Source organism: Leopardus geoffroyi, chromosome E1, assembly GCF_018350155.1.
Source record: "Leopardus geoffroyi isolate Oge1 chromosome E1, O.geoffroyi_Oge1_pat1.0, whole genome shotgun sequence".
In the NCBI taxonomy this organism is placed as follows: Eukaryota; Metazoa; Chordata; class Mammalia; order Carnivora; family Felidae; genus Leopardus; species Leopardus geoffroyi.
In genome coordinates, this window is record NC_059330.1 from 13,612,649 (window position 1) to 13,629,386 (window position 16,738).

Genomic DNA, 16,738 nt, shown 5'->3' on the forward strand with positions numbered 1-16,738 from the left:
GTACAACATGATGATATATAGAGATATATAGATATAGATACATATAGATATAGGTATATAGATAGATATATGCACACATTATGAAATGATTACCAAGAACAAGATAATTAACACATCCTTTATTTCACATAACTAATTCTCCTGTGTGTGTGTGTGTGTGTGGTGAGAATGTTTAATGTCTATTCAGCCAGTTTCAAGTATACAGTTGCATATTATCAACTATATTCACCATGCTGCACATTAGATTCTCAGAACTTATTCATCCTATAACTGAAGACTTGTACCCTTTGCCCTACATCTCCCCATTTTGTCCTCTCCCCCAGTCCCTGGCAACCACAACCACCATTCTAGTGTCTGTTTCTATAAAGTTGGCTTTTTTTTTTTTTTTTTTTTTTTTAAGATTCCAGATACACATGATACCACACCAAATTTGTCTTTCTCTGCCTGGCTTATTTCACTTAGCATAATGCCATCAAACCCCATCCTCACTGTCACTACAGGAGTTCTAGTGTGTGTGTGTGTGTGTGTGTGTGTGTGTGTGTGTGTGTGCGTGTATCAGTATCTATCTATATATCACATTTTCTTTATCTAAACATCTATCAAAGGACTTTAGGCTATTTCTATATCTTGACTATTGTGAATAACACTGCAATTAACATGGAAGTACAGATATCTCTTTGAGATAGTTGATTTCATTTACTTCGGATCTATAACCAGAAGTGGGATTGCAAGATCGTAGGGTAGTTCTATATTTAATTTTTTGAGGAACTTCCATACTGTTTTCCATAGTGGCTGCATCAGGTTGCATTCCCACAAATAGTGCACAAGGTTTGTTTGTTTTTTTTTCCTCCATATCCTCACCAACACTTACTGTCTTTGGTCTTTAATAATTGCCATACTGACAGGTGTGAGGTGATATCTCATGATAGTTTTGATGTGCTGATTATTAGTGATGTGGAACACCTTTTCAAGTACCTGTTGGTCACTTGGATGTCTCTTTGGAAAAATGTCTATTCAGGTCCTTTGCCCATTTTTAAAATGGATTTTTTTTATTGTGCTGAATGAGTTCTTTATGTATTTTGGATACATAAAGACCCTCTATCAGATGCATGGCTTGTAAATATTTTCTCCCATGTCATAGGTTGCTTTTTCAGTTTATTGATGGCTTCCTTTGCTTTGTAGATGCTTTTTAATTTGATTGTAGCTCCCTCAGCTGAGGTCAACCTTGGCAAAGACCACAGGGGTCTTTGGTGGCCCAAACAGTGATGGCTAGGGCTATTGGGGTCCTTGGTGGTGAAAGCTGCTGGAATTCTCCTGTTCTCCTATTTTGCCCATGGGGGTAAGCTCTACCTTAGGGGACCCTCTCGGCCCCAGGTCTAGTGGGCTGGCACCCACAGTGGCCACAGAGTCAGGGTCCTGGGGTTCAGGTGCACTTGCTATGGTGGTGGTGCCAGTGTCTGACATGTGAACATGTGCAGGTATCCCATGGAACTGGGGTCTGGGTTTCTGGGGCTTACCATAGTGACTCAGGCTCTAAGTGGGAGGGGAAATGTTGCAGTGGCTGGCCCAGGGATGACAAGAGGTAATGGTGGCTTGGGCCTAGGTGGCAGCGTGCAGCAGCAGTTGGGGCGAAAGCTCCAACTCAAGACCCCAGAGTGTAGAGCAGCAACAGCACAGCCCTGGTGATGGTGGATCAAAGCCCTGAGTCAAGACACCGGAAGTATGGCAGAGAGCTGCAGCAAGGCAACCTGGTGACGGTGAGTCTCTGCTGAGACTAGGACCTAGGGGTTGGGAGACAAACCAGAGCCCCTGTGATGGAATGTCAGAGCCCTGGCTTAGGGCTTAGGTTGCAGAGCACAGGGCAATGGCAGGACTCCCTGGTGATGGCAGGTCAAACTTTCTGCTTAGGAGCCAGAATGTGGTCACACAGCAGTGCAGCTTGGCTTGGTGATCGTGGGTCAAAGTTGTGACTCGGGACCTCGTGTGTGGGGTACTGAGCAGTGGCAGCTCCTATTTTGTAAATGGCAAGGCACAGTGGTCTTCAGAGAACTGAACACAACAGTGATGGAGCTCCTGGAGATGAGCATGCGACCTCCTATACTGCCTGCCACCTGGCTAATCTCACAGCTTCCTGAAAATTGTTTTTTTATGTCCTTTGCTTCTTTTTCTACTGAATTGTTAATTTTTTAATTGATCTGTGGGAACTCTTTACGTATTTGCGTATCTTTGGCCATATATTTTACGGTTAAATCTACAAAGTATTCCAATTTACCATTTTTCTTTCATTTTTGTTTCTGATGTCTTCCAACAATTAGAAGTTCAATAGTTTTGTGTTTTCAAATATATTTTTTATAAATAAACTCATAGGCAATATCCTTTAAGTATCACTCCTTTCCCATGATCTCTGAACAACTTCTAGAGCTCCAGTTCAATATAGTTTTCATTTATCTTTAGAAAAATGTTACTGAATGATGAAAAGCCTTAACATTCGTATGTTCAATCATTAAGACAACAGCGCAAGCCTAACTCTGGAAGGTCAGCTCCTCATAAGACCAATGAGTTAAGGTCATAATTCTTTGCAGTGAGAATAAGTAGCAGATATAATTGGAGAGCAAGAGGGTTGTACTGGAGGCAGCAGCTGAAGTCGATCCCAGTTCTGTGCACCAGGCTATTGGGTGGTGCAGAGGCCACTATCACTGAGAGTACGATGCCTTAGCCTCATCCTGGGGCGTAACTCATGGTGAATTAGAAGCTATATTGGTCACAAACAACAGGATAAACAAGTATATCGTTTGGAGGAAAGGGGTTAATTGGACAGGGGTGGAGGAGTCAATCACATAGCATAATTGTTGAGATCATGTGCTTTGGAATTAGACAAATTCAAGTTTGAGCCCCAACCCCTCAAAGCCCTGAGTGTGTGGCCTTCGGCAAATTACTGAGTCATCCTGAACCTCAATTATTTGTCTCTAAAATGGGAATAGTAACGATTTCTACCTCATGAAATCATTGTAAGGGTTGATTGCGATTTAGTGCATATAAGTGTTATGGTGTGGGGTCATGTACATATTATCAATTATTATTATGTTAATAGCAACACTGGTAGTCTCCTACTAGGAACTCTATATGTGTTATTTCATTTAGTCTTCCCAACAACCTTTTGAGAGGATATTACTCTCATTCTTCAAAAAAGGAAACTGGAGTCCATAGGGTCTCAGTAGTTGCTAATAGCTGGAAGAGCAGGTCTATCTGTCTACAAAGTGCGGCAGGATTCCCAAAGAGAGTACGCTATCCCATGGACTTGGGTGAATTATTGAGGAGGAAGACACAAGAGTCCAAGGGTTACACTATATAACCTCTCCAATTTCCTCTCTCATCATCTCTATCACTAAATTCTCATCTTCTAAAGGCCTAACCCAGGTAATGATGGTGGGAGCACCCTTCCCAGGGGTCCCCTGGTCCCTTCCAGCACAGCACAGCACACTGCTTCAACTACCTCTCTCAGGATCATTTTGGGACTCCCAAGACACAGTGTCTGTGGCCCTCGCTAACAAGGCCCCAGGGGCCTTTGCGGGGGCGAGGGGGGGATGTACTTTGTTCCTGAGGATTCATTAAGAATTTGAAGTGGGAAAGGGCACCTCCAGTTTTTGCCTCCTCTCTTGGGCTTCCTCCTCATCTCAGGTTAGGAGTCAGCTTGTATCTGCCCCCAAGTCCTGTTTGGACCAGACAAGTGGAAGAGAGAAACCCTTGGGCTGGGGACCCAGATTCGGTGCTGGCTCCGTGTCTAGTTCCCTGGATGACCTTGAGAAAGCAAAGACCTCCCCTATGTCCCCTTCTGTTAAATAGAGTTCTTAGGATAACCATCCCATCTACCCCCATAGATCAATATGGGGGATGGAGATGTCTGGAGAGATTCTAAATCACCACAGATGCATGAGGCACCATTGCTTTACCGCTGTCCTATTTATTAAGACTTGTATTTACTTAGCTCGCCCCACCTGCTCCTCCCCACTCTTGGGCAATTTTAAGGACACAAGAGGATTACCCTGTGGTGGAGAAGTCCCATGACAGAGATGGCCTCTACCTCTTTTAATCTCATTTCCATATATATTCCCCCAGAGTTGCTGACAGAGTTTGTGCATATTCTCACTCCCTTTACATCCCTTCCCATGCAACCTCACTGGTCTCTGTGCGGTAACAGGTGACTTTTCCCATGATCCTCCCTCCGATCTTGTGTAAAATGGAAGGAAATTTATTTGTTACTCAGTAAGTCAAACCTCCTGGTTTTACAGGCACAGCAACCAAAGTCTCAGAAGCAAAACTAAGAGAGACATGCTCAGGATGACATATCAGGTGAGTGAAAGATCCAGGACTATGAACCAGAGATTGAGGTTCCTCTTCTAGGCATCTTTACCAATTCCCTCTTTCCTAGATGAAGCTTTTTTTGTTTTTTTTCCTGACTGTTAAGGATGAGTGGGATGAGATTCAGTGTTCAATTTCCCTGCCCGGAACCAATCCTTGCTGGACAGCCTCACCTAGATTACTGAGACCACCACTAGTACATGGAGGCCCTACTGGGACCTCAGAGCAGGGAGTTCTCACAGCATGACGGAAGTCTAGGACTCATATGAACCCCCAAGAATGGCGATCCAGAAGGGCTTCCTCATCGGTTATCACTCTTGTGATTTCATTAGCCACAGGCACCCCAGATCAATAATCTGGTGAACAACCCAGAATTTAGGAAATCTTGTGTAAGTTTCATCCCTCATCGATTGAGGGCTAGACAGAAGCTACTAGGGGAACATATTATTCTGGCTCATGACTTACTTGTTTTTGAGGAATATTTCTTCCGATTGTGGAAACTATGTGGGAAGTTTATATAAAAAGCTGTATGCCAGTATGTAGATTGCTACATGCACTGCATGCCCCATCTAGATGAGTGGAGGAGTCATCCCTACAACAGTCCCTTGTGCCTTTCACTTGACTCTACCTCAACCAAATCATACTAATCCTTCAAAGTCTAGGAAAATTCCCACTTTTCCAGAAACCCTTTCATCACTACTATAGCCCACAAAGATGCCCTCTTTGTCAAAAAGCCTATATGTCAATGAATGCAGTTATTCATTCATTTATAAAATGGCGCATAACTAAAATAAGTTTATGCATATAGTTCCTAAATTCAGATATGAATCTCATGCTTAAATTGGACTGAGGGAGCTACACTAAATCACTAAATGATTATGCCAGAAGGCACAGTGGTAAGTGCCATGTGGAATATAATTAAAGTGTGGTGGGAATGTTGAAGATGTAAATATCACTTTCAAACGGGCACAGATCAGGAAGGTATTTCTGGAAGAGGTAGTATTTGAGCTGAGTCTTGAAGACTTTGAGCACGTGACAATGGAAGAAGGATAGTCTATAGAGAGAAAGTAGCAACAGCAAAGGTGGGGATATAGGAAGTCACAGAATTTGCAACCTGGTGACATGGATTGAAATAAAAAGGGAAATTGGGGGCAACTTCTCACTGTGGCCATGATCCAACCAAGACACTTGTTTGAACCTGAGCTACTTCAGCCTGCACGTCAAGACTTTGGGATCTGCAAGGGCACAAACCACAGCAAACATGAGAGTGGGTTTTTGAGTCATGAGAATGGATCAGATATAGATTCAGAGAGAATTTCAGGAGAAAGACATGCCTTCATGATCCTTCAGATGCCTTGGGTTACCTTGAGCGGTGGTATGTGTAAAGGACAAGAGTGGGGGCTCTGGAGTCAGATTACCAGAGTTAAAATCCTGCCTCTGCTATTTGCTTTACGTGACTCATGTTCTCTCTGCAAAATCGGGATTACAAATGGGATCCATCTCATAGTAGGGGGGGTGAGGAATAAAGGAGTTAATACATTTAAAGCACTTAGAACGGTGCACAGTGCCTCGCTCGGGGTAATTCTCCTAACAGCTTTTAGCTGCAATTGTTTTCAGGGAATCCCCCAAGGAAATTCTGTTGGTATCAAATATGTTGGGACCACCTACATATCATAGGGGAAGGGATTGCTGGTTTCTTTTTTGTGCACTTACTTTATTGTGATATGGGGTTTAGTAGGTATTCCATGATCATGCCCATGAGGTGGTACTTCATCAAATACTATAAAAACAATCTGCAGGGCACCTGGGTGGCTCAGTTAAACATCCGACTCTTGATTTCGGTTCAGGTCATGATCTCCTCTGGGATGGAGTCCCGTGTCAGGCTCTGCACTGACAATGTGGAGCCTGCTTGGGATTCTCTCTCTCCCTCTCTCTGTCCCTCCCCAGCTTGTGCGTGCACTCTCAAAAGAAATAAATGAACTTAAAAAAATCTGCATTCATTGTAGACAAATCATAAAGTAGAGAAGAGGAGAAGAAAGATAATAAAACCCATTCATATTATTACTCAACCACTGACAAAGTTTGGTATTTCTTCCCAGTCTTGTTTCTGTGTGTGAGTGTGAAAGTGTGTGTTTTTTGTCTTTGTTAATATTGAAATAACACCGTGTTGTACAGTTTTGCATCCTGCTTTAGTCTTAACATTATATCATAAGCATTTCATTTTTTAATTTGCTTTTTTTTTTGCATTATGTTTTCCACCAGTGTACATTGATGGTATATAAGGAACGTGTGGATTTCTGTATATTTGATTTTTATCTCGATACTTTTTTCTAATAATTCTTGATTACCTTTTATGGGCAATCAACACACTTGCTTTCTCTTCCTTTCCAATATGTAAACTTGATTTTTCTATTTCTTGACATTAATTTTGTAATGATTCTAGGACAATAATAAAAATAGATGTAATGGTGGGGATCCCTCTCTTGCTCCTACTTTCGTGGGATAATTTGTTACTTTCCATTAGCAATAATCCTGCAGTATCCCTCTATTCTTAGATGACTACAGCTGGGTGTTTTCCTTTTAAATCAACAATGGATTGTAACCTGTAAAAAGTACTTTTTAGGCAACTGATCTAATATATACATACATTTACATGTATTAGATCAGCCTCAATTTTTTATAAGAGCTCTCTTAATCATGATAGACTACTTCTTTTAATATTCTGATATTTAAAACTCTCTATAGTTATATTTAGCATTTTGTTTCTATAGTCATAACTAAAGTTGCTCTCTAGTGATATTTCATATATTTCTTCCAAAAATTTTATATTTGTAGTGTCAGGTGCGTGCTAACTTCATAAAAAGCATTGGGATGCTGGACGTAGAGGGTATGATGACATAAGTGAAATAAGTCCGACAAAGAACAAATACCGTATGATTTCACTTATATGTAGAATCTAAAAATCAAAATAAAACAAAGAAGAAACAGGCCCATGAATACAGGGAACAAACTGGTGGCTGCCAGAGGGAAAGGAAGGTAGGGGATGGGCAAAATGGGTGAAGGGGAGTGGCACATATGGGCTTTCAGCTGAGGAATAAATATGGAGATGAACGGCATGGCACAGGGAATAGAGTCAATGGTGTTGTAATAGCGTTGTATGTGACAGATGGCAAGCGTTGTATGTGACACTTGTGGGCACAGCATAACATATAGACTTGTCCAATCACTATGTGGTAAATCTGAAACTAATGTAACATTGTGTGTCAACTGCAATTTTTTTAAAGATATTAGGAAAGTTAATTCATTTTCTGGAGTTGCAGGAAAGTTTATATAGAATGAGAATATTCTATTCATCAAAATTAAACCAAACTTGTCTCAACAGTTTTATGAGGCTAGAGATCACTACTGGGGCAATTATTTCTTTGACAATTTTTTTTTTTTAACTTTCTTCCCTGTTTCTGGTTTCCTCGGGTATTGAGACTGTCCTTGAATATATTTTAGTTTATATTTTCCTAGAATTGTGCCTATTTTATTGAAATTTTCCACTGAAATAATATAGTTTAGCGTATTCTCTTAAAATTTAATTTTTCCTTTGTATTTCTGGCTGTAGCCCTTTCTAATTCCTAATTGTTTATATTCCACCATTTTTTTCTTATTTATTCCAGATGGAATGTCCCAGATGGCAGTCCATCTGATTCTTTAACTAGATGTATGGTTTTTTAAAGTTATTATTAACTTGAGTATAGTTGATACACAATGTTACATTAGTTTCAGGTACAACTTAGCGATTTGACAAGTTTATACATTATGCTATGTTTACCATATGTCCCCTTACATCGTTACCGCAATATCATTGACTGTATTCCTTATACTGTGTCTTTTATTCCCATGACTTATTCATCCCATAACTAGGAGATTTATATCACATACATGTGTGTGTGAGTGTGAGTGTTCCCTTCTTTTTAAAGCGAACCAAAAAATGCTGTATTTATTCTACCAGTTGTGCTTTATATTTAGTAATATGGCTTTGATAGCTTTCGGATCAGCACAGACAGAACTGTTTCTTACAGCTGCACAGTACTCTTTTGTAAGGATATATACCATATTAATTTACTAAGCCCTCTTGCGATGAACACAGGTTGTTTTCAATTATTTGCTCTTACAAACCATGCTGCGACAAACAGTATCACACAAATGCCATTTCTTACATGTGATCTTATATCTGTTGGATAAATTCCCAGAAGTGGAATTTCCAGGTAAAAAGAAAACACGTATGTAATTTTGTCTCACAACTATTCTACAAATTCCCCTTGCAGCCAACCTTAGCCTGCAACCATACAGAGAATGGGATTTAGGGAAATGTGGCTCCAGCTTGGCTAAATGGCTAGAATTTTCAACTTTTAATAGAATCATCCATTTGCATTGTGTAAAAAATTTTTTTTCTATATTTTGAGTCATCTTTACATGATGAAAATTCTTTGATTTTTCCCCAAAACTTCCTGCTTTAATTTTTATACTTAAATCTTTGATCTATTTAGAATTTATTTCTGTAAGATATATGAGGTACGCATACAACTTCAGTTTTTCCCAGCTAGCTGTGCTATTGCCTCTCCAGCGTTTATCGAATAGTACATTTTCCCACTCACTTAAGATGCCGCTTATACCATGTATGAAATTCCTGTATTACGTCAGTAACGGACATTTCATGTCTCTTTTTCTAAAGCTTATAAAGTGTTGCTTTACTTTATATTTTCCAGCTTTATTGAGGTGTAACTGACAAATAAAATTATAAAATATTTACAGTGTTCAACACGATGGTTTGATACATTTCCGTTGTGAAAGGATTCTCACAATCAAGGTAACTAACACATCCGTCACCTCACATGTTTACCTTTTCCTCTGTGTCTGAGATTATGTAAGTCCTACTCTCTTAGAAAATTTCAAGGTCTGAACCCCTTTACCAACCAGCCTCTCCCCATTTCTTAAAGTTCTTTTCCTAATTTCTTGATCCGAATGCTTCACCACCCTCTTTACATTCTGTTTTTCATCTATTCATTTAGGGCTATGGATTTGTTTCTGAACACTGGTTTGGTGATAATCCACACGTTCTCATGTGTGTTGGTTTCACTCTCCCCTTTTTCAGTCTCCGTGATGTTCTTCAGTTTAAGTTTTGATTCCCTCTGGTCCAACAGTTTCTTACAGATTATTCAAAACACGGGGAGTTGTTTTTTTGGTTTTTTGTTTTGTTTTGTTTTGTTTTTTTCAACGTTTATTTATTTTGGGGACAGAGAGAGACAGAGCATGAACGGGGGAGGGGCAGAGAGAGAGGGAGACACAGAATGGGAAACAGGCTCCAGGCTCTGAGCCATCAGCCCAGAGCCCGACGCGGGGCTCGAACTCACGGACCAGGAGATCGTGACCTGGCTGAAGTCGGACGCTTAACCGACTGCGCCACCCAGGCGCCCCCGGGGAGTTGTTTTTAAAATTCATTTTTCCTTAAGTTGGTTTGTGATGAAATATTATTGCCTGTATTCTTTATTCTTTTGGAATTTTCTGAATTTCAGGTTTGTACATTTAATTCTATTAATGCTATACATTTAATTCTATTAAAAGTTTTATACATTTATACATGTTCTTTGGTGGGGGGCGTGTGAAAGTTTCAGGGGCATTTGGAAAAGGCATACATACCAATTAGTTCTCTTCCATAATTATATTGAGAGCTTTTACAGCCTTGCTTTATTCTGTCAAATTAATTCTATTACGGAATGAAAGCCACTAAAATGCTCCCTGGCTACCACACTTATCTCATGTTATACTGTTGGTATCTATGGTGATAGCTGCCTTCCTGGAGCAAGTCTTCTATCTAAACTCTTTTAGGCATATGAGGGGAGAGCAAAGGTTTCTCCTGAGAGTTCTGCTTTTTAAAAGTAATCAGCCTATGGGGCTCCTGGGTGGCGCAGTCGGTTAAGCGTCCGACTTCAGCCAGGTCACGATCTCCCGGTCCGTGAGTTCGAGCCCCGCGTCAGGCTCTGGGCTGATGGCTCAGAGCCTGGAGCCTGTTTCCGATTCTGTGTCTCCCTCTCTCTCTGCCCCTCCCCCGTTCATGCTCTGTCTCTCTCTGTCCCAAAAATAAATAAACGTTGAAAAAATAAATAAATTAAAAAAATAAAAAAAATAAAAATAAAAGTAATCAGCCTAAAATAGTCCACATGCCAAAGACACACATTTTGGGGTGGCAAATTTTACCACCCTACAGTCTATTTGTTCTTTTAGAATAAATGTATTGAGAAGAAAGATTATATCCTTGGATGTTTCCTTGCAGGAAAAATGAAGTCAAAATTTGAGTACAATAGAACAGCCATTACTGAGTTCATCCTGCTGGGCTTGGTGGAGACACCAGACCTGCGGCCAGTTGTCTTTGTAGTCTTCCTCCTTTCCTACCTGCTCACCGTTGGGGGCAACCTCAGCATCCTGGCCGCCATCTTGGTGGAGCCCAAACTCCACACCCCCATGTACTTCTTCCTGGGGAACCTATCGGTGCTGGACGTTGGGTGCATCACCGTCACTGTTCCCTCAATGTTGGCTCGTCTCCTGTCCCACAAGCGTACTGTTGCCTATGGAGCCTGCCTCACACAGCTTTTCTTCTTTCACCTTCTCGTTGGGGTGGACTGCTTCCTGTTGACAGCCATGGCCTATGACCGATTCCTGGCCATCTGCCAGCCCCTCACCTACAGCACCCGAATGAGCCAGACAGTCCAGAGGATATTGGTGGCTGTGTCCTGGGCTTTAGCCTTCACTAATGCACTGACCCACACAGTAGCCATATCCACCCTGAACTTCTGTGGTCCCAATGTGATCAATCACTTCTACTGTGACCTCCCACAGCTCTTCCAGCTCTCCTGCTCCAGCACCCAACTCAATGAGTTGCTGCTCTTTGCTGTGGGTTTCATAATGGCAGGTACTCCCCTGGCTCTCATCGTCACCTCCTATGCCCATGTGACAGCTGCAGTCCTACGAATCCGTTCTGCTGAGGGCAGGAAGAAAGCCTTCTCCACATGTGGCTCTCATCTCACTGTGGTTGCCATATTCTATGGTTCAGGTATATTTAATTACATGCGACTGGGTTCAGCCAAGCTTTCAGACAAGGATAAAGCTTTTGGAATTTTTAACACCGTCATCAACCCCATGCTGAATCCAATCATCTACAGCCTCAGGAACCCTGACGTGCAGGGTGCCCTCTGGAGAGTGCTCATGGGGAGGCGACCACTGGCTTGACAAGGTCCTGAGGTCTGGAGTGTCACTCCTTCCTTTTCCCTTTCTGGACTAAAGAAGAAATCCTCTAGAGCCAGTAACTAAGACTAACCATCCAGAGTTGCTTCTGTCTCCCTGCACAGGAGGTTTTTTTTGTTTGTTTGTTTGTTTGGTTGGTTTTTTTGTTTGTTTGTTTTAATTAGGGATAAAAGTTATTGTTTCCCAAAGAAACCATGTGCAATTTATAGTCAATAGGTGTGTGGGCCCTGTCAAGGCCAACCCCTTTGACAAATTACAACTTTAGACACTGTGTGCTCCTTTCTCTGGGTAGAAGCAAAATCTCAGAGCCTCGACTAGTACAGGTTCATGTCTCACAGGGAATGACTCTTTGGTTGGTTATAGCCTGGCTTCCCCAAAATATCCAAAGCCTTCCCCACTGGGGCGCCTGAGTGGCTCAGTTGGTTGGGTGTCCAACTTGGCTCAGGTCATGATCTCTCAGTTTGTGGGTTCAAGCCCCACGTCGGGCTCTGTGCTGACAGCTCAGAGCCTGGAGCCTGCTTCGGATTCTGCGTCTCATTCTCTCTCTGCCCCTCCCCCACTTGGGCTCTGTCTCTCAAAAATAAATACATGTAAAAAATTTTTTTTAAAAAAAGAAGGCTTCCCACCACGCCTTGCATCCGTTAGTAGGTCATGTGATTCCCTCAAGTTCAGCTATGGATGGTCTGGTTTTAAAACATGGACCTAGAGATCAGATTCATTTTATTTCACCTATCAGATTTCTACAAACCAAAACAGCAACTTTCTTTTCCTATCACATGAAGATATCATGGGATATAGAGGGGACAGAGAGGAAGCTGTAAGGGTATATGTTCTCTAGTACCTCTGGAGAGCATGATTCATGTGTGCAAATTTTTAAAACTCCACTAATAAATATGGTAAACCTTACAATACAAATTTAATGTTCCTCGTCTGTTTTTCCTGATATATTTCAAATCATTTGAAAAGATAATCTTTTGTAATGAAAATATTATTTACGCATGAAAAACCCCAAAATACTCCATATGAACTTCCTCTCTAAATCCTCTCAGTCCCAAAATCTTCCAGCTGAGATCATCCATATCTGTAAATAAAGCCATATAGTGATGCTCCCCTAAATGTCCCTTCTCGGTAGGAGAACAGTCTCTAACCTAGAATGTTCTCTCATCTTGCATGCTACATCCTAAGCTTTCATCCAATCAGTATTTGGCTTTATTTTCCTTCTAGCCTCCCTTTGAGATGAATCGCCTATTGTGGGCATCTCTACTCTGTCACTGATGTTTCCTGATTCCTTGCCCCAAAACATCCCTTTGACCTGAACTGTGTCCTAGCTTCTCTGTGAGTTTTCAGGGAAGTGAAAGGATTGAAAGGACTGGGTAAGACAGAGATGAAGAGAAAGGACATGAGGGAGGGAAGCAAAACAAGACTGGAGGTGAAGAGTTTGCGGGAAAATGAAGAAGAAAGAGGGACACGGGGAGAAATAGGACAGAACTGCAAACAAATGGGCTGAGAGTGAAGGCTTGGGGCACTGGAGAAGACTGAATGGGGTACACAGAGAGTGGAGATGAGAAAGATAGAGAAATAGGATAAGATACCTTGAGATGGTTAAAAGGTCAGAGGAAAGAAGGGGGGAAACAAAATTAGTGGGTCAGAGACGAAAGAGTTGGGCTTCTGTACAGGGCTGCTTCCTGTTCTATACTGTCCAGCAATAACCAGTTTATGCGACCGTCACACCATCATTGTGGTGTATCTTTTCTACCGTGAATAAAGCAATTTTCAAATTTCACTGAAAGTGCTAAAAAGTGTCCAAGGGACACATTTTCAGTTTCTCTTACAAGAAAGTGTTCTGAGAATGTTAGGGAGGTTTATCAGATGACAAAAGAGATGAAAAGAAGTTCTGGGTATTTTGTCCACCTCAAATGTGACCAGAGTCTATGACTAACCATCACACCTTATCAACTCACTCTCTGCCTTTTGGGTCACACTAGCCACGGGGGGGGGGGGGGGGGGGGGGGGGGGGGGGGGGCGGCGGGGGCAGGGCGGGGAGGAAGATAGCTCTTTCCTGATCCTTTCTTAGCCATCAGATAAACTTCAAGAATGCAAATGGAGCTTCCTCCAAGGGTCGAGGAAACTGTCCAGGAAGATCTACAACACGGTCTTCACTTCATCACTTCCTCTCATCGGCAATGTTCTCGACCTTGAATAAGTTCTCAACCTTGTCTGGGCCTGTACTTGACAGGCACAAGGTAACCATCAAGGTTCTTCCACTTGTAATCCCTTCTGATTCTACTAGTTTTAATGAACAAAAAGACTGTGTCACTCTGTTTACCCTGAAGAGTTACCACATCTTCCTACTACCATTTTTCCTACCCACCAGCATCTAACCCTGCTGCACGATGGAGCTTATTTACTTCCCAAACTCCTTGTGCCTCTAGCCTTTCTTATATATGAACACTCATCTCAAGGCTCACGGGTTGATTTCATGTGTAATCACTGGAGTAAAATGGATCAACTTGTTCAGCATCATAAGTGATGACTCGGGCACTGATTCCGGGCGTGCTGTCTACTCTCCAGAATCATAGGGTTTTATTACCGATTTGGGAGATTCCCTTTTCTTTGGAATTTGCCTGGTTTTTTTTAATTCCAAGTTATTATTCCAATGTATGTTTATCATACATGTAATACATCATATCATAAAGGTTCAAACAATACAGAATATCATTGTTGCTCTTTTATACCATTCCGTCAGGAATCCAATTTTTAAAAAAGAACTAAGTGGTGGTAGCTGGTATTTGGCTTTCCACACAAATGAACACACGCTCACACTTGCATGCACGTCAACATGTGCAAGCACAACACCGTACTGCTTTGTAATATGCTTTCCCTCCTCTCTGTATTATTACTATTTTTTTTTACATATCAACCTACAAATCAACTTTATCCATTTTGAAGGCTTCATGATATTCCATTTTATGTATAAACTACAATCTATTTAACAAATCCCTATTGATTTCATTTATTTCCTATTTTTGGCAGTTGTTAATAATACTGGAGTTAACATTCTCATTTGTATATGTGTTCATATAACTGAAATTATTTCACTGGTTATATGCATAAAAGGTGTGTGTGTGTGTGTGTGTGTGTGTGTTGGACCAACGTTGTAGGGCAACCAGCTTTAGTTGGTTGATTGGCAGTTTATGAGAATGTTTCTTACCTCACTTGGTTTTACTGAGTGTTATAAATAAAATTTTTTTATCTTCGATAATTAGATTAAATATTGCATTATTTTTAAATTAGAATTTCTTTATGAGTGTGATTCAATTGATTTTTATATATTTATTTCTAATTTATTTAGATTTATGCTTTCAAAATTGCCAGTTCATATTTTTTGCCCCGTGGGGTAGTTTATCTTTATTTTAATGATCGGTGGCAACATTTCACATTTTAGGGTAGTATCTCTTTACCGTCTGTGTTGCAAAGATATTCCCTAATATCCCACTTGTCTTTTACTTTGTTTAGGCTTCTTTTGCTCAAATGAAGTCTGATATTTTTGTGAAGTTTATCATGCTTTTTTTGTCATGCTTAGAAAATAATGACTTTTCCATCTAAATGTTGGTTAAATACTTATCAGTGACGTTTTTCTAGTACATTTACATTTGCTTTAATTTTTTTAAACGTTTATCATTTCTTTTTGACAGAGAGAGAGAGTGTGTGTGAGTGGGAGAGAGACACAGAGAGAGAGACATGGAATCCTAAAGGCCTCCAGGCTCCAAGCTGTTAGCACAGAGCCCAACATGGGGCTCGAACCGACAAACTGCAGGGTCGTGACCTGAGCCAAAGTTCACATGATTGCCTATTTACAATTATTTTTAAGTCAAATATTTAAAATACACACAATTTATTTTTGTGTATGTTCTAACTTTTCCCCTAGTGGATCAAAGTTGTCCAGATCCCATAAAATGTAAGCTTTCTTGTATATGGTGTACATAATAATATATATGGTTTATGTATAATATGTGTAATGTAATACAAATATAAACACAAATATATAACAGCAGCCAGCGAAATGAGAGAAGAGGAGATCCCCACTCGATTCCTCCCTCAGCAACAATATTTTGGACAGAAAAAGTTGTGGGGGCTCTGGGCTTTAGGTAAGAGACTGTGAGACCCTGGTGGAACCCAAGACTAAGAAGGTATATTTGGAGAAGGACATGTGCCCAGGTGGCTGTCATGCTGACAGTAGTCCTGGCTACAACCTAGAAGCAGCTCTGTCCCCCTGTGAACTCAGCTTGGCCCCGTTTGGCATTGGTCCCGTCACTGGCAACACCGGCCGAGAGACCCAGCAGAAGTCATACCCACCTGTGCCCTGGTTAACAGCCCCGCCAACCTTGACCTTGGCTGTGGATGCTGAAGCAGCTCCAGCCCTCTCATCTGCCAGTCCCGCTCAGGGGACAATGGAGAAACACGCTCATATATGCCTCTCAGACTCTCAAACCCCGGTCCAACTGCAGACACTGAAAAGGCCCTAGAACTTGGCTTCTGCACCTCACAGTCATGGGCCAGGAATACTCCCGCTCGTCCAACGACCCACCAGGAGACACATGCTACTGTGCCTCCAGAGGTTGCCCCACAGACCTCAGTCCAACTGCAGATTAAAGTCACCTGGGAACACTTGTGCCCACAAGGACCTGGAGGAAGACACACTCCCAGAGACAGGCATGCCAACCTATCTTTGAAGAGTCCCTATAACCAACATCTAGCTTCAAAGAGACATCTTGGCACTTTACTAAGACCAGCTTCAGGCATCCTGCCAGGATTTTAAATCTTGAATCCTGAAAAGTGCTCCCTCGTCAATGAACTCTCGCTATTCAGCCTCACATTCCACCCACCCCTTCGGTCCTCATGATCCACTCCCACATCTCTCCTTTGTCAACAAGAGGAGCTTCCAGTTCCTGCTGGGTTGCACTGGCGAGTGTATCTGTTTCTTATGGCTGCTGCCACCTAATACCTCACACTTGGTGACTCAAAACAACAGGAGTTTATTCTCTCATGGCTCCAGAGGCCAAAGGTACAAAATGAGTCCTACAGGGCT

The 16,738-nt window shown here is 41.6% G+C and overlaps 1 protein-coding gene across 1 annotated transcript; it reads left to right on the forward strand.

Annotated features, from left to right (window-relative positions):
• The first annotated feature begins 10,686 nt into the window (after positions 1-10,686).
• Positions 10,687-11,634, forward strand: LOC123604652 (olfactory receptor 3A1). Its single transcript, XM_045490984.1, has one exon. It carries the CDS (start codon positions 10,687-10,689, stop codon positions 11,632-11,634), a length of 948 nt encoding a protein of 315 aa, XP_045346940.1.
• The last annotated feature ends 5,104 nt before the right edge of the window (positions 11,635-16,738 follow it).

Bases quoted from the DNA above. Each gene is read 5' to 3' on its own strand.
- LOC123604652 (XM_045490984.1), top strand. From the start codon at position 10,687: ATGAAGTCAAAATTTGAGTACAATAGAACAGCCATTACTGAGTTCATC.